An 11,102-nucleotide genomic window follows, 5' to 3' on the forward strand; every position below is an offset into this window, starting at 1 on the left:
CAGTTCTTGAAAAACAGAATCCTTTTATTCGGAGAGAAATGTTAGGATCATGGAGTCATATCAGCACAGAGTGACGCCATTTGGCCCGACAAGCCTTTGCCAGCTCTCTGCAAGAGCACTTTAGCTAGTACCACTCCCTAACCCCTTTCCCATAGCCTTCCAAATTATTTTCCTTCAGGTGCCGAGCTGATTCCCATATGAAAGCCATGATTGAATCTGCCTCCACCCTTCCCTCAGACGGCCCTTTTCAGATCCTAATTGCTTGCTAATTCATGAAGAGGTTTTTCCTCATGTCGCCTTTGGTTCTTTTGTCAATCATTTTAAATTCATGTCCTCGATCCTGCCGCCAATGGGAACAGTTTCTCTCCATCTACTCTGCCTAGGCCGCTCAGGATTCTTGAATATCTGCATCACATTTTTTGCTCATCCTGCTTTTCTCGCAGGAGAACAACCTCAGCTTCTCCAACCTATCCTTGCAACTGAAGTGCCTCATCCTCAGAACCATATATGTAAATCTTTTCTGGACTCCTGGGCAAGATTCTCTGGTCCCCTAGCCACGTGCTTCTCGGCAGGAGTCTATCTTCCCGCTGCTTGTTAATTGGATTTCCCATTGTGACCCCCCCCCCCCCCCCCCCCCCCCCACACACACACACACACACACACACACACACACACTACCACAAAGAACACTGGTGGCAAGGCGCTGTCAGCAGGAAAAGTGAATTGTAATGACCGAAAAATTCTGGCCAGTGCCTTCAGAATATTCCTAAAATGTAGAGCAGAGGAAGAGTGACAATACTCGAGTTGCCGGCAAACTAGATTTTATAGCAGTTTCATCATAATTTCTTTGCATTTTCACGCTGCGCCTCTATTTATAAAGCCTAGTTTACCTATGCTTTTTTAACCACTAGCTCAACCAGCCCTGCCACCATCAATGACTTGTGTGCCTATACCACCAAATCCCTCGTTTTGCACCACCTTCAGAAGTATTGTTTTATTTATATTGCCTTTCCTTGTTCTTCCTAACAAATCACTGTGCACTTCTCGGCATTAAATCGAATTTGCCATGTGTCGGCTCATTCCACCAGTCTGACCACCTCTTGAAGTCAGTCATACGAACTTAAAACATTGGAGCAGAAGTAGGCTATTTGGCCCCTCTAGTCTGCTCCATCATGTAACAAGATCATGGCTGATCTGTACGTGTTGAATTCCACGTTCCAATCTACCCCGATACCCTTGATTCTCTTGCCTAACATGAAGCCATCTACCCCATCGTAAAATATTCATTGACCACCATCTCCACCGCCTTCTGAGGCAGAGAGTTCAAAAGTCGCACAACCCTCTCTGAGAGAGAAAAAAGTTCTCCTCATCTCTCTCCTGAAAGGCATACCCCTAACTTTAAAACAATGCCCTCTAATTCTGGATTCACTCACCAGAGACCACATCCTTTCCACGTCCACCTTGGCGAGACCATTCAGGATCTTATATACTTCAATGAAGTCACCCCTCGCTCATCTAAACGCCAGCATAAACAAGCCCAGCCTGTTGAATATTTCCTCTCAAGACAACCTGCTTACACCTGGTATTAATCTAACACCATGATTCCCAATCTTTTTTACGTCATGGCACACCTTTATAATATAAATATTTTGAGGCACACCTCCTGTTTTCTCCAATTGAACTCTCGCAAAAGCCTTTTATCTGTAAAACCTCCTAAAACATGTCAAGTCGCCATTTAAAACAATTTTCATTAGTTTAAGAAGTTTACATTGAATGCCTTTTCACCATTTGCATGTCAAATACAATAGTGGAGTCTGTTTCTCCCTTTCTTAACTTTATTGGTTCCGGTTTCTTACCTCTGCCTTCTTCCCTAACTGAAAACTTAGTTTTTTTTCCTGCTCCCTGTCTTCTCTCCTGTTTTTTTCCAAGCTCTCCCTGTTTCCCTCGCTTCTCCCAGGCTTTTGTGCCCTTTGTGCATTTTTGCTTGTTGTGCAGGCGCACGTGGCCTTTGTTTTCAATTCCCAAAAAACATGGGATCTCCCATGCATTCGTCAGCCAGGAAAGGGCTGCACATGTGCAGTTCGGAATATTTTATGTTGGGATCCCAAACCGTGCATGCGCCGACTGGGAATGGGCCACGTGTCGGCAGTTCTGATTTTCTTCACGTTGGTTAGGCCCATGCGTATGTGCTTGGCCAATGTAAAAAAAAAAAAACTGCTCATGTGCCAATTCCTAGCTGACGCATGTGTGGGAGGCTCAAGGTTCACCGGAACTTGGAGATGCCAGCCACAGACTGATAACCAAGATTAGATTTAATTTGTTTACATTTATGTGTAATCATTTTGAATCTTATTTTGAGGCACACTTGTGGAGTCTTCACAACACACCGGTTAGGAACGTCTGATCTAGTAAATCTCCTCTGCACTGCCTCCAACGCATTTACATCCTGCCTTAAATAAGGAGAGCAAAACTGCACACATTGGGGTGAATTCCCCACCTTCCCAACCGCGTGCTCCTCTGCGGCATGCTGACGCCGGCAGCAGGAGTCTCCGTACCCACAGCCGGTCAATGAAATTTCCCATTGTGGCCACACCACGCCACCGGGAAACATTTGGGTGTGGGTGCGGAGAATCCCGACAGCAGTGAATTCCAGACAGTATTCGAAATGCGGTTTCACCAATGCATGTACAACTGAAGCACAACGTCCTTACTTTTATGTTCAATTCCTGTCATAATAGAGCCTATTATTCCATTAGCCTTCTTGATAATATGCTGTACCTGCACACTACCTTCTTGTGACTCATGACTAGAACACCGAGATTTCTCTGAATTCCTAATACGCTGCCTTTTCATTCTTCCTTCCAAAATGAACAACTTCACATTTTCCTACATTATATTCCATCTGCCAGAATTGTGCCCACTTACTAAACCTATCTATTTCCATCTTTAAACTCCTTGGACGAGATTTTCTCTGATGCCAGCGAAGTTTGATGTCAGATGGGTCTGATTATAATGTGCAAATGTTTTATAATTAGGTTCCTGGCATTGGAAGGTGGGAAATGCGGCCCACCACTGACGGGGGAGGGGATGATCGCTTCCTGCTTTTCCGCGATACGCGATTTTGGTCTTCTCAGGATATTTTCCACTCCCGTCACCAAACCCGCCAGATGCAGATGGAAGCGGATTGTCCCCTCACTTCACAACATACTTTCCTACCTATCTTTGTGTCATCTGCAAATTGAGCTACTGTGCCTTCGCTCCACTCATGTAAGTCATTAACTTAAATTGTAAAACGTCGAGACCCCAGCACAGACCCGTGCCGGACTCCACTCGTCATATCCTGCCAATTAGACAAAAGCCTATTTATGCATACACTCCGTTTTCAGCCAACCAGCCAATCTTCTACCCATGCTAATGTATCACCCCCTACCCAGGAGATTTTATTTTCCACAATAACCTTTCATGTGACACCTTATCAAATGCTTTCTTGAAATCGAAGTACAGTACATCTATAGATTTACCTCAATCCACAGCACATGTTACTCCTTCAAAGGACTCTAATAAAGGACTCTGCTTTGGCAAAGGGTCATCTGAACTCGAAACGTGAGATCTTTTCTCTCCCTACAGATGCTGCCAGACCTGCTGAGATTTTGCAGCATTTTCTCTTTGGTTTTAGATGACAGCATCCGCAGTAATTTGCTTTTATTTTTATTAAGGACTCTAATAAGTTGGTTAAACATGATTTCCCTTTAATAACACCATGTTGTTTCTTCCCAAGCATCTTGAGGTTTTTCTAAGTGCCTGCCGCTAACCTCTTTAATGACCGATGCTAACACCTTCCCCACAACAGATGTCAAGCTAACTGGCCTATAGTTTCCTGCTTTCTGCCCCTCTGCTTTCTTGAATAGTGGGGATTTATATTTTCTACTTTACAGTGTGATGGAACCTTCCCAGAATCTAGGGAATTTTGGAAAACTAACACCAATGCACCCGCTACCACTTTAACTACCTCTTTTAAGACCCTAGGATGAAGTCTGTCTGGACCACTATCACAATATTTCCACGGTTTGTGTCATCAACAAATTTTGAAAATGCGTCCTGTTCGCCCAAATCTAAGTTCGGTGCAGGGAGGAAAAAAAGGAGAGAGGCTCAATTCTCACGTCTGATTCTGTTGCATAAGCACAGAGTGTTTTGTGACCTTTTTAACAAGTATTCCTGGACTTAGGCCAAACCCCTCCACCAAGATGACCGAAAACCTTTGAAGATTGTGCTATCCATGTATCTGCAGGTGGCACTTGCATCTCCTCTTGGTTTTAAGCATACAAGTTTGGAGGAGTAGTACTTGTAGAACCTGTGTCACAATCCATGCCTGTTCTACCTTAACATTCCACGAAGATTGTGAATGGTTTTGATGAGCTCACACTAATAGGATCTGAATGAGACGGTCCAAATTTGCAGGATTCCTGAATGAGCAGGCACAAACTGCTTGAATCCAAGAGTCCGGGCTGAATGCAAACACAGATTCCAGGGTTTTAACACAATGCAACATCCAGTGACATTTTTAAAATAGATCCGCTGACTGCCATTACATTGAACCCATAAGTAAAACTGAAATTTATTTTCTCCGTTATCGAGGATGATGCACGTGAATGGTGTAATCAGTTTAACATACAGTGGCTTCCAACTATTTTTAAATCAGCTGTAAGGATATCTTAAAATAACTTTGATTTGACGGTAGAGTAATGTTATTTTTTAACAACAAATCCACTTTGGTATTGCTGTGGGTTACTCCAGAGCTACCGTAGCCCATATTTATGCAAGTGTTGTAATGTCCCAGAAAATAGCCATGACAACACTGAAAGAAAACACAGGTCTCTCCTTAAGTCACTAAATAAATAAGATCTTTCTACAAAGATTTTTAATTTATTCGTGCTTTGAGCAACATTGTGAAAAATTTGTTTTCATTTGCCAGTCGCTCAGTCACAAAAATATAGTCAATGCACAACATTCCTTTGAAATGCCAACCGTGGCTCCCTTCTGAGCCCAGCGATTGTGGGACCGAGACCCACGCCGGAGATTACAGAACGTAATCCAGGTCAACCACCTCCAAAAACAGACTGTTTAATTGAGCTCAGGTGAACAAAAGACTCCGAGGTTAACCATTAATCACCTAGGCACAGATTAATCTGACCACCGTGCCTCCCCCCCTCCCCCCCCGATGTCACTCAAAACCTTGTGGGAAATATTGAGGAACCCTCTTTGCTTTTGAAGATTTCTGTAATGTCTAACTCCTTGTAGATAAGTTACCTACAGAGCACGTGCACTCTGTTTCAAACTGTTTTGTACACTTATAGAATATGATGGGTTTGGGCACAGTAAAATCTTATTAACTGACAAAACTTACTGACTAACGAGTCACCTTCTCGCTTATAAGCGATAAATTCTATATTCCTTATAGATGACTTGAAAGTGTGTATTTTATCTTCATTTGCCCTTTGACACTCGTGCTCCAGTATTTTAAAGGGAAAAACATTCACTCTCAAGATAAAATCTAATTTGGTTAAAAGGGTCCTTGCTAATGGAAAATGTATTGTACAACAGTTGGCACTAACCTGGCGCCTTCAAGATGCCTCTCGGAGGTATTATCAGACACCAAGCCATGTTGGGACAGGTGACCAAAAGCTTGATCAAAGAATTAAGGTGTAAGATGGAGAGGTGGGGAGAAGGAGATAATTCAAATTCTGTAGGGGATCGGTGGCTGAAGATACAACTCTCAGTGGCGAGGTGAAAAAATGGGGAATGCACAGGCAAGTGGCCAAAATTGGAGGAACGGAGAGTTCTCACAGGGTTAAAGGACTGAAGGAAATTACAAAGATAAGGAGGGGGGTGAGACCATGAGGGGGATAGTTCTGAGGTTGAGACATTGGTGGTCTGGGAGCTAATGTAGTTCCATGTACTCTGATGAGGAGTGCAGTGCGCAGTATGTCACTTTTTGCCCTTAAGATATGAATGGATTCTTACTTGTTGTTTAATTCCATGTTGCTCTTCTCAACAGCTAGCTCAATTGTGGAGCCACTGGAGAACTCTGAAGGGACGCTACAAACTGATCATAAGAACTTTCACGGGTCGCAACGACGAAGCCTGGAGTCCATCGATGAAAACCCAGTGGTGCAAAACCCTCTTGGTAGTGCTGCTATGGACAGCGGATGCAAGGAAGGGACAGGCAAAACAGAGAAGTGCTCGGATGCATCCAATCAAAGTTTACTTCAAGACAATATTCCAAGCTCACTAGTTAACCCAAGAGATTCTGTACAGTTGCCTTTGAGAGGTGCGAGCGAGCAACCAACAAGGACTTCTTTGGTCAAACAGGATGTAGAAACATCTCAACAAAGGCACAGCCAGTTAGCCCAGCGGTCCAGCGTTCCTGGGCAGAATACCATGTCCGTGTGAATGGAAGACCTTTGCTGAACTCTACTAAAGCTTTTAGATATAAAAATGGATCTAAATTAAGCAGCTTACTGGAGCCTTCATCTGATTGGCCAGGAATCAACAGCATCATCAGCTGGTAGTGTTTCAGACAGATGCAGAGTCTCTGGGAGTGGAATTATTTGCGTTGTGTCCTGCTTACTCTTCTGGTGGCATGATGGACTTCATCCAGTGGCAATGGTACAAAGGGTGATTCACGGAAGAAAGCAATGTGACTAATGTAAACAATTCAGACCCCAAAAGCCATGTGGGTCCACTCCATTGACCATCAACACAAATGGAACACCCCCCCCCCCCCCCCCACACTCCCCATCCCACCCAAGTAGTGACCCGTCAGTCGTTCCAAACCCAAACTGGACAGCCTGTGCCATAGACTCCCTTTCAGGTGGATTAGTAATCATGGGCATTCTGATCTACATTATTATATGACTGATGACTTATAAAAACTTTAACACACACATAAAATTGTAATATTCAGTTGTATAACCCCAGCTAAGCCATTCTTTACTTGCATTGTGTAATTACAGCATGGCGACCAAGACTCCATTTTGCATCCAGCTGCATTAATTCACTTCTTAGACTGAATCAGAAAGCACACATCTATACTGAACAAATAATGTGTATATCAGTGATAAAGTGTGCTCATTAGTGTTAAAGTATCCCTTTACTAAACAAGTCTTTGCAAGTTGATGTACACATGTTTCTAAATGTAAGGGAAGGCGGTCAATTACACGGCTGGGACAATACATGGCAATGAAAGGATACTTCAATGCTGTCCATTCTGTTCCGCCTGTTGAAAATGCAATGCCCTAATAGTGTTCCACTAGAAGTCAATTTTGACGAAAGATGGTCGGAATGTCTTTCACTCGAAAGGAATTATGTGGACCATTGAAAGAAAAGCAACAACCCTGTCTGAGATTGACCAGCTTTCTCTTGGGTCCTTCTGGGGCATTTACTGGTGCTCATTTGCCACCTGGTGTAACCTGGTGTAGGTTCCTGAGGCCAATGGATGGCACATGAGGGTATAATTTCCGAGGGGAGCCCCCAATTGTGTATTTTTCCCTTTGCAATCCCAAGAATTGCAGGCCTCAATTCCAATCAAAGGCCTACTTCAAAACTAACTTCTTGGCTTTCCTGTGTTATTTATTTCCCCTAATGATTGTTAAAAATGTGCTTCTCGGTAGAAAGTAAAATCATGCCATGATGAGCAATAGGAATGATAACCTACTTTAAAAAAGAATGCTTGAAGTGAATCCACTGATATAATTATTTCATTAATCATAGGTTGGTAAGTGACCCCTAATTCATTCATTATCATACGTTGGTAAGTGACCCCCTAGCCCAAACGAATAGTTGTTTCTACAAAATGCCACATGATATTTCCTTAGCATAATGGCTCAAAAAAGTACATCTGACTTTCTCAAGGCCAAAATTCCTATGAACACCTTTTTCACTACACAAGTATTGGCCATCTTTAGTATCCAGAGATATGTACTTCAGACTGAACTGCTCGCCAGGGTAAAACCCAACTTTGGTATGTGTTCCTAGAAAGGACACCTGTAATTTTCCATAGTGTACAAGCTACTTTATCCAGACCTGGTATAAATGGAATAGCATGGCGATGTTGCTTTGTAAAATAAGGGATTTGATGTGTGAATGAAGTGATGGAATTGCACACCAAAATAATTGGAATGTAGAAAATACTTCAGTTATGTTAATACTCAACGCAGTTTATTCACTTGCACGTAATAACGGAAAACGCTGGAAACACTCAGCAGAACTGGCAGAATTTGAATATACACATAACCCCACCATACCTGTACATCCCTGGACACACTAAGGGGCAATTTTATCATGGCCAATCCACCTAACCTGCATATCTTTGGAGTGCGGGAGAAAACGGGAGCACCCGGGGGAAACTCACGCACACACGGGGAGAAAGTGCAAACTCCACACGGTCACCCATGGCTGGAATTGAACCCTGGTCCCTGGCGCTGTGAGGCAGTAATGCTAACCACCGTGCTGCAGTACGTTAATTCCCTATGCAGAAAAACATAGCCAAGGATGATGCAAAGTAGAAAATTACCATGTAATTTTGAGGTTGCATGTCAGGTTTTGTCCCATGACAATGTTAGCAGACAGTCACAAAGGCTGATAACTGAAAAGCAGATGATAGGGCGGCACGGTGGCACTCTACATGCACACACCATATAACCTGCTGAAGGCAGGATAGAATGTGATTGCCAGATGTCCCTTAAGGCCTGTTCATTATGTCACAGGCCTTCTGGAAAGTTTCTGTGGACTCCCCGAGATCCCACCTTGTGAACCACCGACCTGCACTACTCAAGTAACATCCTTTAAAAGTAAATACAAAGCAGTTCCTCCGTAGTGAATTTTAAGCATTTTTAATGAGACTGATTCATGGCTTAATTTGTCACATATTAAAATTCTCTATGTGTGTGCACTTCCTGTAGATTTGTCCCATTGCCGTTTGCTATGTGAATATTTATAATGGGTACTGCCAGTGTAAACTGTCATGCCATAATGACACCTTCTATCCAGCGGTGATGCTGTACCACTTGCACTGGCAGGAGGATGTAATTACAATGTGACAAGTTAAACAGGGAGTCTCGGATCTAAATGTTGACACAGGAAGTTAGCACAAAAATACCTTTAAAAGGACAAAATGTCTAAATGAAGACTTTGCGCCCAGATCCAAATATCCAGCACCTTTTCTAATAAAGACTGTGTGTGTTGCCAGGGGTGATTAACGGGTATTAAAGTTAAAACAGCCACTGGAAATCAATGGAAACAAGTTATCATCAATAGCAATCTTCAAAGAACCATCACTTCATAGTTGGTTATCATCAGGATGCACAGATAAAAGTCAGCAATGGAAGATAAAACATTTTAATATTTATCATCTTAAAACTTCAATGTAGACTACCAGCTGGGTCTGAACACCGGTCTGGCGAGAAGGGTTTGAAGCACTATTGAGATAAAACAAAGTAGTTTTCACTAGTGTTGTACCAAAGAGCTGAGCTACTGTATAGCGAGACACTGTGATGTGCAGCACGGTCTAGACATGCCATTTCCTAATGGTAGAATGAATAGATCATCCATGTGCATTTAGATTTTAATCAGATTCATTTAAATGCACTCTTGGTAAAGATATATTGTACTAAACATGTCACTTTTTAACATTTATAGCCATTTATATGATTGTATTTTAGTGCCTATTATGTGAAACTTGGAAAGGTTTTTAAATGTGTACGTGTATGTCTGGATTGTAGTCATATTTTTTAAAGTCACTTCTCATTAGTTTTGAAACCACTCCAAATTGTTTCACTCTGTTTCTGCAGTACAATCTGCCACTTGCAAACTTCTTGTTTGCTATAAAGCACACTGTCCAATATATTAGCTACACATGTTTAATTGGAAAAACAGATATGGCTGATTAAATAAAGACTAGTAATGGCCACCATCATTGGCGTGTGATCTCCATACTCATGAATGCATGGCACATACATGGGAACTTTAACCCTTTTTGTGCATTTGTTTATGAAAAAGTAAAACGAAAAGCAGAATGTCTGAATGTTTTTTGGTTGTTGTGAGCATATTACTTGGTCATTGAATGGTGGGGACGTTTTGAAGCATCAGTGGCAGGGCTGACTCATTTGAGTCGGCTTTCATGTGTTCAGGCCCAACTCCAGACACTTGAGCAATTACGCCAAGTCACTGTTCCCAGTGCATTACCGAGAGAGTGCTACACTGTCGGAGGTTTCGTTCGCTGTCTTTCAGATGGGATTAAACCAAGACCATGTCTGTCCTCCCAATTGAATACTAAATATCCCAAGGAACTATTTGAAGAAGATATCTTGGTGTCCTTGGCCATATTTACCTTGAAAAAAATCACCAAGAGCACATATTATCTGGTTCATTATTCCATTGCTTTTAATGACACTGTTGTGACTACTATAATTCACCCCCCCCCCCTATATTACAGCAGTGATTATATTTTAAAGGCACTACATTGGTTGTAAACACTTTGGGATGTCCCAAAATTGTGAAAAGTGCTGCATAGCAGCAAGTTTGTTTTTCTTTCGTATGTGGCGTACTTTTATTTGTACCATGTGTAAGATGTTTTCTACTAAAATGAATGTCTGTGGTTAAAATGATAGTCACATCCGCACCTAGTCATTGACTTCTGTTGGACCACACCATTATAAAATTTCAGTGTGGTATCCAGCAGCGCTGGTAGCCGGAATGTTGTGCACAGAAGAGAACTGCATCAAAGCATTAGAAACAAAATCAAGCAAACATTTGCAACAAATTACAGACTGCACCATAGTGGGTAAATATAAAACATAATAATTTTACCCTGAATTTTGTTGCTATTTCACTCCCTCTTTCCCCCCCCCCCCCCCCCCCCCCCCCCCCCAGAAACCATCACCAAACCCCAGCCCCTTGTCTTCCTGTAGCTTCACCTGAAGTTCAGAGCTAGCAAACTTGGAAGAAATTCCTGGTGTACAAGGCCCCTACAATTCCCTATTGTACATAAGGGGCTGGATTCTCCATTATTGGAACTATGTCCACACGCCAGCGTCAAAATGGTG

The 11,102-nt window shown here is 42.5% G+C and overlaps 1 protein-coding gene across 4 annotated transcripts in view; it reads left to right on the forward strand.

The window, feature by feature from the left end:
• zdhhc11 (zDHHC palmitoyltransferase 11) overlaps nucleotides 1–9,973 on the forward strand; it is a 210,534-nt gene extending 200,561 nt beyond the window's left edge. For all 4 annotated transcript variants that reach the window (XM_072509866.1, XM_072509864.1, XM_072509867.1 and 1 more), the window contains one exon: nucleotides 6,056–9,973. In XM_072509866.1, coding sequence (XP_072365967.1) covers nucleotides 6,056–6,450 — 395 coding nt within the window. In that variant the 3' untranslated portion in view covers nucleotides 6,451–9,973. The remainder of the gene's footprint in view (nucleotides 1–6,055) is intronic.
• The last annotated feature ends 1,129 nt before the right edge of the window (nucleotides 9,974–11,102 follow it).

The sequence above is a fragment of the Scyliorhinus torazame genome, chromosome 6, assembly GCF_047496885.1.
Source record: "Scyliorhinus torazame isolate Kashiwa2021f chromosome 6, sScyTor2.1, whole genome shotgun sequence".
Lineage (NCBI taxonomy): Eukaryota > Metazoa > Chordata > Chondrichthyes > Carcharhiniformes > Scyliorhinidae > Scyliorhinus > Scyliorhinus torazame.